Raw genomic sequence first — 14,219 nt, forward strand, 5'->3', positions numbered from 1 at the left:
GAGAAATGGCTCAAGTAGTAGAGCAGCAGCCATGGGTGGAAAAAAGCCAAGCAAGAGTGAGAGGCTGGAGCTTCTACTCAAGTCCTTATGCTCATTTGGCTTGATTGCTCATGGCTGGCTTTCTGTCTCTTGAGCCCCATGTCCAGTTGGGCTTATTTGCTGGTCAACTGGAGATGGAGTCACAGACTTTTCTGCCCGGGCTGGCTTCGAACCAAGATCCTCTAGGTCTCAGTCTCTTGAGAAGCTAGGGTTACAAATGTGAGCCACTGGCACCTGGCTTAATCTCCCCACTCGTCTCCCAACAGTTTGCTAATATTTAAACAACTCTAGCTCTGTCCCCAGGTGACTGACTGCTGCTTGTTATCTACCCTGGAACCTGGCTTCCCTCCTTAGATGCCTATGCTTCAGCTCCCCCTAAGGGAGGGATGGGGGCTTGTAGCTCCAGTCTTTGAGGCTAACTCAAAGCTCTAGCTTGTTTTCCTCTCCTCTCTGGCTGGGGCTTAGATGAATGTATAAACCCAATGGGTGGCACAGCCAGGCAGGCACTAGCAACTTCCCCAGGCTTTTCTCTCAGGTTCCAATGGACTTACTGTGAGCAGGTTTTCATTGCTTTTGATGGTCCAACCCGGTCTGGGCAGTGGGTGGACTAGGCTGAACCATAATGGAATTCAGCTTCAAACAATCAGCTGGGAGGTAGAAGCCTTCTGTGCTTTCAGAGTGGAACTTATTCATCTGTGCAACATAAAGGTGAATATACTCTCATCACAGACAGGACAGGAGCCGTAATAGCAAAAGGCTTTTCAAATAAAAGTGTGCATGTGGACACTGTCACCAGGGAGAGCCTTGGTACCCACTGTGAGGGAATCTTATTTTTATGTGGAAGTACTCCATCAAGCCATCTCTCAAGGTGGTTAGAAGAGGTAGCCGCTGAGGAGGTAGCAATCTGTGAGGCTGAAGTGTGCTCACTAGCGCCTCTCAGTGGTATGTAGGTGGACTTGGATTAACAGTGAGATGTATGTGCACTTGGGGTGCCCAGTGAGCCTCTCTCACTAGTTCCTCTCCTTCCTCTTTATATCTAACTGTAGAATAAGCCTTTTTGGAACAAGGTCAGATGTAAATAAATAAAATTTATTTTAAAAATTATAGAATGATCCCCCAGCAAAGCCCCTGAACTCAAAACACAAACGCAAAAGTTGTCTGGTAATCTGCTTTCAAGGGGTCCCGGGGCAGCAGGTCATGTTGGATACTGGATGCAATCATAGCACGTGGCATTTCTGCAGCCCCCTGTCCCTGAGCTTTTGTGCTCAAGGCTGGTGCTCTACCACGTTGGGCCACAGCAACTCTTCTGTTTTTTGGTGGTTAAATGGAGATAAGAGTCTCATACACTTTCCTGCCTGGGCTGGCTTTAAACCCCGATCTTTAGATCTCAGCCTCTGGAGTAGCTAGGGTTACAGGCGTGAGCCACCAGTGTCCAGCTCTCTACTGACTTGGGGGGAGGAATGGATTGGTAACTCCAGCTGTTTAAATAGAAATCACTTCCTCAGGAGTTGGAAACTCTGATGGAAAAGGGCTCTGGGGACAGTGGCAGGAAGAAGAGCTGCCAGCATCAAGTGTGCACAAGGAGGAACCCCTGAGAAGTTAACAGTCAAGTATGGCCTCAATGGGTCCCTAACAGAAAAACAGCAAGCACATGTTCCAAAGGCAGAGCTACTGTTTCAAGGGCAGAGGGATCTTTGTACATAGTGAAAAACTTGTTTTAGGGATGTTTGCACCTCTGCAGATGAGCAGTGTCCTTCAAGTACAACATATAAAAAATGACAATGAGGGGCTGGGAATATCGCCCAGTGGCAAGAGTGTTTGCCTCATATACATGAAGCCCTGGGTTCAATTCACCAGCACCACATATACAGAAAATGGCCAGAAGTGGCACTGTGGCTCAAGTGGCAGAGTGCTAGCCTTGAGCAAAAAGAAGCCAGGGGTAGTGCTCAGGCCCTGAGTTCAAGGCCCAGGACTGGCCAAAAAAAAAAAAAAAAAAAGACAATGATCCTATTTCTCAGATACAAAGTCATCTATAAAGTGAGGGAAATTAACTTCAAATTATAAGTCACATAAGAGCTGATACTAGATTGGGAATGTGGCTTAGTGGTAGAGTACCTGCCTAGCACGCATGAAGCCTTGGGTTCGATTCCTCTGCACTACATAAACAGAAAAGGCTGGAAGTGGTGCTGTGGCTCAAGTGATAGAGTGCTAGCCTTGAGCAAAAGAAGCTCAGGGACAGTGCCCAGGACCAGAGTTCAAGCGGCACAACTGGCCAAAAAAAAAAAAAAAAAAAAAAGAGTTCATAGCCAGGAGAGAAAATATTTTCTTGATTTTGTAAGGAACTCACTGTATATACAGCTATTTCTATGCTTCAAAAATATTATACATCACTCCACGTAGAAAAAGGGAAATGGGACTCTTAGTATGAATTTCACAGGATTGGGGAGGGGGTTATTCCCCATGCTTGAATACATGTTTCACATTTTGAACCACAGGCCAAGGGAGGGCCTGTTCTCTGTGCCTAAAGACAGACCCCAGTGTGGGAGCCAAGCCCAGACCCACACTGTGTAGGTGCATTTGCAGCTCTGTTGTAGGCGTCTGGCACCTCCTTGCAAAACAGCCCATGTGAGAAGCAAATACTAGCCCACTCTTTTTGGGAAAGGCAGAATTTTTTTTTTTGGCTTCCTAAAATACTTATTTTAGCCTCCTATTTCTAGAACTTTTCTAAGTTCGATTCAGGTTCCATCAGGCCAGAGAAAGGGACATCCAGCCTTGTTAAAAGCACATTCAGTAGATGCCAAAATGCACCAGAGCCTCATGTAAACAGCATGGATTACATTAGCAGGCCTCCCTGGATGAGTGGACTCTTATTCCCAATTCTCTCTCGCCTACCTCATCCTCACCCCATGGTTATATAACCTTCTGAGTGGAATTTGGAAATTCCCCTGACCCAGCCTGCCTGCTGATAGAGCTGAGCCAGTGGCTGGCAGGGGCACAATCTAAGAGGCGAAACTGGAAAACACACAAGTCCTCTTCTGAGCCCAGACACTGCAAGCAAGGAACGAAGGACTCGCCCTGTCTCCTTCCTCCCCTCTGACTTCACCCAACAAGCACCTGACCCTCCCAGATGCAGTGGGCAGGGCCACAGGCCCTCAGAGGGCCACGGTGGGGCGGAGGTGCACACACCAACAATATTTAAGATGCTGACTTGGTGGAGTGCTCAGGCCTCAGAAGAAACGCAGTAAGAGGCTCACTAGGCCCTACCTTCAGAAACGCTAAGGAAGAGCAACAAGAGAACACACCAAGGGGGAGACCATCGGGGCAGAAAGCGGGCAGAAAGCGGAGGGCTTGCTCTTGCTCTGTAGGACCTCCAGTGGGCACAACCAGGGCCTTGAAAGATGCTGAAAAATCGCTTCTCAGCTCTGACCTGGCTCTGTGTCTTCATCGTGGCCTTTGTCGGTCACCCGGTGTGGCTGCAGAAGCCCCCTAAGCGCAAGACGCCTGCACAGCTGAAAGCTGCCACCTGCTGCGAGGACATGAAGGAGCTCAGAGCGCAGGTGGCCAACCTCAGCAGCCTGCTGGCTGACCTGAGCAAGAAGCAGGAGAGCGACTGGGTCAGCGTGGTCATGCAGGTGATGGAGCTCGAGAGCAACGGCAAGCGCATGGAGTCCCGGCTCACAGATGCCGAGAGCAAGTACTCCGAGATGAACAACCAGATTGACATCATGCAGCTGCAGGCGGCGCAGACGGTCACGCAGACCTCCGCAGGTAAGGAGGGCGTGTCTTCACGCTAGGCCCTGCCTCTCAGCCAAGCTGCTGGGGGTGGGGGGGCGGGCTCCTCAGTCACAGACGGGTGTAGGCAAACTCTCAGCAGCACGCTGGCAGTGTGCACTTTCCCCCCAGTGAAGGCTTACTGAGGAGCTCTTTTGGTTCTAGTGTTCTGTAAACTTTGCCAGTGTGTTCACAGGTTGCTTTAACTGTACAGTGTCTCAGCAAGTGAGAAGGTATGAATTCCCACCTGGAAGCACTGAGTGATGACCAGGTTTGCCCAAAGTCACACAGCGAGTGCTAGAAGCACAGTTAACTTCATCTTGGTAGACACAGCTATGCAACTTTCTTGCCAAGAGCTGACACTCTCAATCCCAGAGGCAGGAAGGAATTCCATTCACTACTACAGGAATGCCATTCAATAGTGGCGTCTGGAAGAGTTCCTCGAAATGGGCATTTGTGTTATTTTATTTCCTCTTCCTGCAAACCCATCTACTCTCAGTGAATTAAAATAAGAGACACTGCGCTGGGAATATGGCCTAGTGGCAAGAGTGCTTACCTCGTATACATGAAGCCCAGGGTTCGATTCCTCAGCACCACATATATAGAAAATGGCCAGAAGTGGCGCTGAGGCTCAAGAAGCAGAGTGCTAGCCTTGAGCAAAAAGAAGCCAGGGACAGTGCTCAGGCCCTGAGTCCAACCAAGACCCAGGACTGGCAAAATAAATAAACAAACAAACAAATAAATAAATAACAAAAAAATAAAATAGAGACACTGTCCATAGAGTTTTTGAAGAAGTCCTTTGTGCTCAGCAACAGACAGGCTCTTTGGATTCCCTAATCCTGGTCTTCAATTCTTTTTTCCTTAGTTTCAAATAAAATCCTCCGAAATAATGTAAAAAGAAAATGCAATGATGAAATATGGCCTCTTTTAATGGCACAAAATAAGGTCTACTTAATGTTTTCTTTTGAAAAATAGCTTTCAGTTGCTGTTAGCCTGGCATAGATGAATTTACTGTTTGAGGTAAGTCTGGTTTTCTAAAATTATCGGAAAATATTAGTTGCAAGGAGCATATCCTACTGGTAAATTATTATTATTTTTTGGCCAGTCCTGGGGCTCGAACACAGGGCCTGAGCACTGTCTCTGGCTTCTTTTTGCTCAAGGCCTTTCTGGCCTTTTCTGTGTATGTGGTGCTGAGGAATTGAACCCAGGGCTTCATGCATTCCCAGCTCCATAACTACTTTTCATTGAGGAAGTTTCTGGTTGCCCTGGGTGTAAACAATGAAAAAGTTTTAACATGACATTAAGCCTGAAAATTCTATGACCTAAACTAATGTGTACAAATCACTTCCTGACACTGTGGGATTAGAAAGGTATTCTCCGGCCATTTTTGAGACAGGTGAGTCTTGATCTTGTCTGTGAGATGAAGGCCAGGCTAGACAGAGGAATCTGATCATGCCACTTTCTGCTCCTTTAGACGGGACCCTTTCCTCATCCCAAGGCAGGGTCTCCGAGGAGCAAATGCAGCCCACCTATCAGGCCTCTTATTCTTGCACAGGACAAGTTCTTTTTCTTCTCTGTGAGCTGGGAGTGGGTCACCTCTATATTCTAAATACATAGGCCCTGGACCAAGTTAAGTAGGGACTTTTTGAGAGTATACTTCTCCTCCAGATGGTCCAAGAAAGGCGGCTGGAGCACTCCGGACAACTCCCATGATGGCAGCATTGCCATCTGCCACACCTGTGCTTTTCCAAAGACCCCTGTCCAGTGGCCACTAAGGAAAAAGTCCTTGGTGATGGAGAGCAGAAAGCATTTCCTGTTATCAAGAGCCTGCTTGCTAACTCCTACCAGAAGCTGCTTCTTCCTTCCTTCCTTTCTTCCTTCCTTTCTTTCTTTTCTTTTCTTTTTTTGCCAGTCCTGGGCCTTGGACTCAGGGCCTGAGCACTGTCCCTGGCTTCTTTTTGCTCAAAGCTAGCACTCTGCCAACTTGAGCCACAGTGCCACTTCTGGCGTAATCGAACCTAGGGCTTCATGTACATGAGGCAAGCACGCTGCTTCTTTCAAAACCCACTTTGCTATGTGGAGCACGAAGACCAAACCCAGCAGCATAGAGAAGTAGCCCCAGGAGCAGCAAGGAAGTATTTAAATCAACCCCAGACGAGCAAACCGGACAATCTCATTTCCTTGTTTCGACAAAACTTTCTGGGGAGCCCTCAAAGGGCACCTCAGGGCCCCGATTTTCACTTAAGCATCTAAAACTGTTAGGAATGGGGAGAGAGAAAATTGTAAAATCCATCTCCTTTAATTAGGACCCCAGGTGGCAGTAGCCATTACTCTAAGAAACAACAAAAGCTAATGGGCTAGGGACATGGCTCAAGTGGTAGAGTGCCTGTCCAGCAAGTCTGAGTCCCTCTTTCAAACTCCAGTACTGCAAAACAGCAGAAAAAACAAATTAAGAAAAACAAACCAGACTCTCTGATATACTCATGCCTCATTCCCTAATAGAGGTGGCTGTCCAAGCAGTCCAAAGCTGCTCACAGGGGCATCTATTAAGTAGCCCTCACATGCCGTGCCATTTCTAGAATCGTGTTTACAACTACAGCAGGATCACTTACCTCAGGCATAACCTGAAGTGACTTATTTCTTTGTCCCACTGATGCCTCCCATCACTAGTGAAGCCCAGTCTCCTGATGTCCACCTTTCCACGTGGACACTGTTTGGGGATTACCCGTGGCATACTGGGATAGAAACGGAGACAGTTGTGGTGCAGCAGGCGCGCCGGTCCACCCAGAGCCCCAGCCTCCACTCACCCTACGTGTGCTCCTCTGCAGATGCTATCTATGACTGTTCGTCCCTGTACCAGAAGAACTACCGCATCTCTGGGGTGTACAAGCTTCCTCCTGACGAATTCCTGGGCAGCCCCGAGCTGGAGGTGAGGTTACGACAGCCCACTGCCCAAGTCCCACGGCCAGTCCTCTACCCCCAAAGGCATGCAGACAGCAAGGCTTGCCACAAGGCAAAACCTTGCCAATTACTAGAGAGCCGTGCAAGCACTCAATTTGCAGGTCCCCTGCCCCCCAAATCCAAGCAACTGTCTGGTCCCTTCAAATCATACCAACTAAACACCAAATCTTCTAAAACAGATTAGATAACTATAGCCATCATACCATTAGTTCAAAGGTCAGGATGCCCTTGAATAATAGCCCTTCCTCAGGGGAGCTGGGAGAGAGAAGTGAAGGGGGAGATTGGAAAGACCCAAATCCCCCTCATTCCCAATGTGCACAGCTCTTCCTGAGCTGGCTGGGGACAATGTCACCAACCCTGCCTCAGCTCCCCAACGTGGGAGCCATGGTAAAGCACATGCCTTCCAGCTCCCATGCCTGGGAGGCCCCAACAAGAGCATCCTCCTCTGCCCTAGGTGTTCTGTGATATGGAGACTGCAGGTGGGGGCTGGACCATCATCCAGAGACGCAAGAGTGGCCTGGTCTCCTTCTACCAAGGCTGGAAGCAGTACAAGCAGGGCTTCGGCAGCATCCGGGGGGACTTCTGGCTGGGGAATGAGCACATCCACCGGCTCACCAGGCAGCCGACACGGCTCCGTGTGGAGATGGAGGTGAGTGGAAGGCCCGAGGTCCCAGGACGGGCCCACGTCCACCACACACAACCATGCCCGACTCTGGAGGCCCCATAGCACACCATCCCATCCTATCACACCCACAACAGAGCTGCAGTCACCGCATGGCTTCCCAGCAGTCCAGGAGGCCTTTCTCTTTTTTTGTTCTTCCCTATTTCCTAGTAAAACAGGGCTTCAGTTGGCACAGGATATGGCTGACTCAGAGCAGACAGGGTAGAGCCAAGAGGTGACTGGGCTGAACACCACGGTCACCGTTGGGCTTGGGATAGGAAGCACTGCTGACGCTGGTTGGTAACCCACGAGAAGGCCTCAAGGCACGCACTTTCTCCTCCCGTTCTCTTACAACATCCATCCCTTAGTGCAACTTAGAAGAAACAGGTCTACATACAATTTAGATGGGGCAGAGAGGAGCACAGAAAGACCACTCCAGGCCATACCGTGACTCTGACTCAGGTCTCTTGCTAACTAGATGTTAAAAGCCACAAAACCTTACTAGTCATACCTATGAAAAGATATCTGGCTACATACAGGGCTGGAGGTGGAGGAGAGGCGCAGGGTGCGATGAGGCCCTCTGCTGCTTCTCGAAGGCTCTGCTCTCTCCACCAGGACTGGGAGGGCAACATGCGCTACGCAGAGTACAGCCACTTCGCTCTGAGCAATGAGCTCAATAGCTACCGCCTCTTCCTGGGGAACTACAGTGGCAATGTGGGCAAGGACGCCCTCCTCTACCACAACAACACGGTCTTCAGCACCAAGGACAAGGACAATGACAACTGCTTGGACAAGTGTGCCCAGCTCCGCAAAGGTAAGATTTGGGGTGAGAGAGGAGAGCAGGTGTGGGTGTAAGCCACTTGAGGACGGAGAGAATTTTCAGCTGTGCTGCTGGTGTTCTGGCTGTGAGGACTTCATTGTTACTGGCTATCTGCTTCCCTGCTGCTTGGTCAGTCTATTTTTCTAATCTCAAGAGACGGTGTCCTGCGATACAGCCCGATTCTTTCTCTTGCCAGGTGGATACTGGTACAACTGCTGCACGGACTCCAATCTCAATGGGGTCTACTACCGCCTAGGAGAGCACAGGAAGCACCTGGACGGCATCACCTGGTACGGCTGGCATGGGGCCACCTATTCCCTCAAACGGGTGGAGATGAAGATCCGCCCAGAAGCCTTCAAGCCCTGAAAGGAGCCCTCTGGGGAGCAGGCAGGGCTGCAGAAGTGAGACAGGCAGGGGCTAGGGAGGGCAGGGTAGAGGACGGGTAAGGATGAGGACTGGCCCACCACCTCTGATGGAAGTTATTCTCTGAGGAGCATGGCAGGACTAGTATGTGTTCTGCAAAGTCAGCACATGGACATGATAAAATTGTAAATACCAAGGCTGCCATGGTAAATGGGTGAAGCATTTAAATGCAGTGGGTGCTGCCACAGACTCCTAGGATTCTCAGGGTGCAGGGCTGAGTGGGCTCCCTCTGCCCCTGATCTCTGTACAGACAGAGTGGCAGCTCCTCTTTTGCACATGATTTATCTGTGGGGAAATAAAAGGGTGAGGACACTTTGCCCATTTTCTCTAAGGCTTAGGTTGCATAAGAAGAAAACAAGAACTATGATTTACTTGCCAAAAGAGAGGCCTTGAGTATTACAGAAAGGAACGAAAGTTGGAGGTAGAGGAGGGCAATATTTATTTTTAAACCCACTGACATTTTCTTTGGTTTATATATTTTTAAAACACTCAAACCGCATTGGGCAGGTGATGAGCTACTCTAGGCTGGACTTGCTTGGAGGAGGCTCTGGGGCCCTGGGCCTAGCAGTCAGAATCTTGGGCCCTCCCTGCTCACCTGGGTCAGAGACGGGCAATGAAAGGCACCACTTGGGTCTGGCCAGGCGGGAGGTAGGCACAGCCCCTCTGTGTTTGCACAAAACCGATTTGAAACATTCCCAGTCAACACAGATATGTCTCTTTTTATGGACTCAAAGAGCTCCCTTTTTGTCTGTAAGAAATGGCTGAAAAATGAAGGTAGATGGCGCTATGGTTAACAATCTGTGCTGCACAGAAGCATCTGGCTTTGTAAAAATAAAATACTATAGTTGGTGTTTTAAACATGTCAAGTGTCATTTCGTTCTACAATAAACACTTTTAAAAAATGAGTGTTTTCTATGGTTTTTTTTTTAACCTTTACTACTTAGAGCATGATCGAAAGTTAGAAACTAAAACCTAGAGCATAAATAGTGAGAAGGGGTCTCTGAGTTAAGCTTTAGAATTTGGGGACACCAGAGGAAAAGGATGAAGCCACAAAGGAAAAGGCAAGGGGTAAAAGGTCACCACACGGGTGGGGTGGGGTCCTGGGCTACTGACAACCCCCATGGGAGCCACTGACCACTTGCCTTCAAAATGCATTGCAAACAAACACCCCTACTTTGTGCTTCGTACAGAGAGGAAACTATCTGGATCCACCAAGGGTGTCAAGCCATTTTGGCTTGCAGGAAGTCCTTCTCCTTTCCAAAGAGAACGGTTCCCCCTGAACAGGGCAGCACAACGCTGAGCATTTTCTGTCGTACCTGTAGTTGACTGTTCAGAATGTACTCCACTTTGGAAGATAGACATAGAAGGTAGAGATTGAGGAAGCAAACTTTGAGGCCAATCCAGGTGCAAAAGTTCATAAGTCTTCTCCACCAAGAGCTGGGCATGGAGGCAGACCCTGCCATCTGAAGCCGGAAGAGCGGGATCCCTACCTAGGCCGGCCCAGCGTAGAGCAGGAGCCTGCCTTGGAAACAACCTAGGCAAAAAGGGGCTGGCAAAGCAGTGGAAAGCGTAGAGCACCTGCTAGCAAGCGGAGGCTTCGGTTCAAAGCCAGAACTGCCCACAACAACCACAACCAAGAATCATGGGGCTTTTCAAAGAAGTAAGAAGCTACACTGCAGTAAGGCATCCTGTGCGACGGATATTTAAAAGCAACTTCTTCACATAGGCAAAAGAATCTAAGAGCTTGGCAGCAGGCTGCTGTCAGACACAGGCAGAGAGAACAAGGCTTAGAGGGGGTGAAGAGAAGTAATTGATGACTTTTTTCGGCTGTTTCCTATATAGCCCATGACTACCAGGACTAGAACTTGGTATCCGATGCTCATTGGCTGGCACTACCACCCAAGCCATGCTTCTTACCCCCAAAGATTGTTTGTGCTCTTTCTTGCTCTCTCTCTTTCCCTCCCTCTCTCCTTCTTTCTCTCTCCCCCTCTTTCTTTCTCAAAGCCTTTAATTTAAATCAGCTTCTGTTGTTTCCCTCACTTTTTGGGAGAAATTTCTCAGAGAGAGAGAGGCAGAGGGTGTACAGAGTACTGCCTCCCCCCCACCCGTGTGTGTGTGTGTGCGTGTGTGTGTGTGTGTGTGTGTTTCCCATAGCATTTCCCAAGATGCTCTAGGGCAGGTTAACAATTCATACTAGAGAGATGGCCTAGCAGTCTCCAAATGGAACCAAGAACAGAGCTCAGTGTCACTCCTGAAAGCCAGGACCATTTTGTTCTGCTCAGGTCCTCCGTGAAATGCGAGCAGCAGGGAAACCAAGGAACAAGGCTTTGCAGAAGACACTAAGCAGCCTGATGGAATCAGCCATCTGGTGACCTCTGGGCCATTTCTGTTTTTCCTTTTGAAGATTTCTCAGTCAGGAATATTTTTATTAGAAAGGGGGTTCGTGCCAAGGCTGGGCAGTGAAGGCATCCAGCTAGGACCATACTCTAACCTCCGAGGTAGAAGAAGAAAGGCAGGCAGCATCCTAGCTAAGCAAGAGCCCCACAGCTAGGAATCTAGCACCCTTGCATTCACTCTTCCCCCAAAGAAGCAACTATTTACTAACAGATGGGAGCTTTGAGGTTATGGGCGCCCTTTATGCTATATGTTAGCCTGATTTGGTATGTAACAAATGATACTTAATCTATCCTGGAATAGATAGGTGAAAAAGCCAACCAGTACACAGACAGGTAGCTGAACTAAGCACCAGAAGAACAACACTATCAACAGAATAAAAGTTTTGTTTTTTAAAAAAAAGCAACTGGGAGAAACAGATGTAAGCCAAGGCCCCTGTCTCCAAACAAACAAGGAGACATATTGCTAAAGGGAAGTAGAAAAAGTAACTCAATTTGGCAAGGAGCAACTTGCTCATAGTCAAAACAGTTACAATGTGTGTAGTTTACTAGGGGGCCAGGGAGGGTGGGGAGAGCAAGAATTTCACTATGAAGTCTCCAGTAGCCACTGTGAGGAAAAGAACCCAATCTGCAACTTTAGAGCCACAAGCCCAAGACCAAGCACAAGAAAAGGGCAGCTATGGGCCACACACATGCAGCAGTGATGACACCCCTGGGAAGAGTCTGTCTCTAGGCCTCCCTCCCCCACAGGACTAGGGCTGTATGTGAGCAGTTTCTCCACATAGCTTTGCCTCTGGTTATTTCTAGAATGTTCCTCAGTAAAGATGACAGCGTCCCACCACAATGGTGCTTAGGAAAGGCAGTATTGTGGCATCAGAGTGAACACTGCCAAGAGAAACATCAAAGGTACCGCGGAGTCCCAGGAGAACATCTAAAGGGCGGAGTCCCAGGAGAACATCTAAAGGAGGAGAAACCGTGAGGCTAAGGGAGCAGGCTGACAGGCCTGAGGAGCACAGGGACATGGCCCTTTCTCGGAACAAAGATTAAAAATAAAATAGCCAAGACCAATTTGCAGGGAATTCTGAGAACTTATTTTCAATTGCATTGGCTTAAAAAGCGAAACAACCTCCTTGAACACTTCCAGGGCTCTGACAGTACTAAAGATTGCCTCTACGATTGTCTTAGAGAGGGTGGATAACAAGGCCACACACAGATCTCAAACAGAAAAGTCAGCAAGGACATTAATGGCTGAAACTTGTTACTGTCACCGGTGTTAAGGTACTCAGTGTTTTCTCTTAGTTATTACATGAGATTGTGTAACCTAAGGTTGCAGGCAGGCAGGCAGGCAGAGAGGAAGGGAAGGCGTTCACACTCACTAGGCTAACTTGACACAGAAGCATTCCTCATGGGTCTCATGTTTACAACTGCCCCTAGGTGGCACTGCACAAATCAAGATGCTCCAAGTTTGGGCAGAAATAGAATCCCATGTCTACTTTTTGGGTCACGTGAGGAGGCATGTAAAGGAATGCTTTTCAGCATCTGCTCAAAGGCAGAGTTAGCTAGTCTAATAGCTAGCTATTAACAGTTTAACAATCTAGTGAAATGAAGGAGGCCTCAAGCTCAGCAGGCTCTATTAGCCAGTAGAGAAACTTCTCAGGCACTGAATTTTCCTTAACTATCTGCAATGAAAGGACGACCCAGTGTTAGCATTCCAGGATGACAATTAGATTCCAGAGTTAATATTATCTGGTCATCTTAATGGGTGTAAGCAGTTCTCTGGGAGTCAAAGCCTAAGTTTCTGGCTGCTTGTAATAGCGTAACAGCACAAAATTTATTAGACAACCTCTTTTGTCCATGCCCAGGAGACTAAAACATCTTAGGAGAAGAGAAAGCACAGCCAAAATCAAAGGAAAGATACCATCAGATCTCACACTTTGTTCTGACTTTTGTATTCATAGAACGTCAGAAAGGGAAGACCCCAAGCCCCAGTAGATTCAGCCACTAACACTGCACCCTGTTTTGGGTGTCCACTGAGGGCCAGGAGCCAGTGCACCCCATGCCTGCCTAGAGAATGCTATCTAACCCAGATGCCAAACCTCTGTTTCTAGGCTGGTGGGGTCACAGAATTGCCTCTGGACCACTTTCTCTGGGACAAGAAAGCAGCAGAAGATGGAAAACAATTGCTTGGGTGGGGAGGGTCAGCAGACATGACAATCATGGCAAGATGACTGGGAAGAGCCATCTGCGAACACATGTTACTTAAATGTGCTGGCCAGACCGGGTGACACAATCTCCAAGTGACTCTAGTGTAGTAGCCCTAGGCAGTGGGAGACAGAGCGGTGCTATAGCAGATGAAGAGTGCTGATGGCCTACCTGATGAGGGACTCAAGGATGGCGGGGGTGGGACCTTTCTGGAACTCCAGTTCTTTGTAGTGCAGTGCTTTGGCATAGGCGCGGCACTTGGCAGCTCTCTCGCCCAGCAGAACAATGCCATTGTCATCTCTCAGTGGCAGGGGTCCCTAAAGGAGAACAAAACCCCATAGCATAGGAAAATGGCAGACGGGGTGTCTCCCCTCCCACCAGTGAGTGCTATGTCATGTGGACAACAGAGAAAAGTCTCACCTTGTCACTGTGTTCCATGAATTCAGCCAAGTTTAGGAGAGTTTGCGTGACTTCAGCAATGTCTTGAGAGGTAAGGGCCAGCTCAATACTTCTGATGAGCTCATCTTGCTGGTCTTCATTCAGTTCAGACCAGCAGGACACAAATGCAGCATTGAAGAGATCCCTGAAGGGGGGAGGGAAAGAGATGCAGCTCTTGCCATGGTTCTGGTTTCACCAAGCCAGTCAATTTGCTTCTGGTTAGTGTGACTTCAGTTATATAGACTTGTACTGTCCAATAGACCTTGCTGGAAACTATCTAAATCTTCTCTGAACAATATGATAGTCACTGGTCAGTAAGCACTTGAACTGTGGGCAAAGTATCCCTGAAGAAGTGAGTTCAGAGTTTTAGTTATTTAAATTTAATGACATTATGAGTATAGTGTATCTTCATCCATGGTATTCTTTCATTGCTCTTCCCCATCTCTCCCAATACCACCCATCCCCTCCGTTTACCTGGTTCTGTTTTCACATAGATACAATGCATATATCA

The 14,219-nt window shown here is 48.4% G+C and overlaps 2 protein-coding genes across 2 annotated transcripts in view; one reads left to right on the forward strand and one right to left on the reverse strand.

The window, feature by feature from the left end:
- Mtor (mechanistic target of rapamycin kinase) overlaps window positions 1-14,219 on the reverse strand; it is a 115,111-nt gene that overhangs the window by 60,468 nt on the left and 40,424 nt on the right. The window contains exons 27-28 of the mRNA XM_048350228.1: window positions 13,691-13,853; window positions 13,442-13,587 (exon numbers count right to left, since the gene is read on the reverse strand). Coding sequence (XP_048206185.1) covers window positions 13,442-13,587; window positions 13,691-13,853 — 309 coding nt within the window. The remainder of the gene's footprint in view (window positions 1-13,441; window positions 13,588-13,690; window positions 13,854-14,219) is intronic.
- On the forward strand, window positions 2,714-9,581 carry Angptl7 (angiopoietin like 7). Its single transcript, XM_048350229.1, has 5 exons — window positions 2,714-3,807; window positions 6,639-6,739; window positions 7,226-7,420; window positions 8,048-8,246; window positions 8,449-9,581. Exons 1-5 carry the CDS (start codon window positions 3,438-3,440, stop codon window positions 8,616-8,618), a joined length of 1,035 nt encoding a protein of 344 aa, XP_048206186.1. The 5' UTR covers window positions 2,714-3,437; the 3' UTR covers window positions 8,619-9,581.

This window comes from Perognathus longimembris, chromosome 7 (genome assembly GCF_023159225.1).
Source record: "Perognathus longimembris pacificus isolate PPM17 chromosome 7, ASM2315922v1, whole genome shotgun sequence".
In the NCBI taxonomy this organism is placed as follows: domain Eukaryota; kingdom Metazoa; phylum Chordata; class Mammalia; order Rodentia; family Heteromyidae; genus Perognathus; species Perognathus longimembris.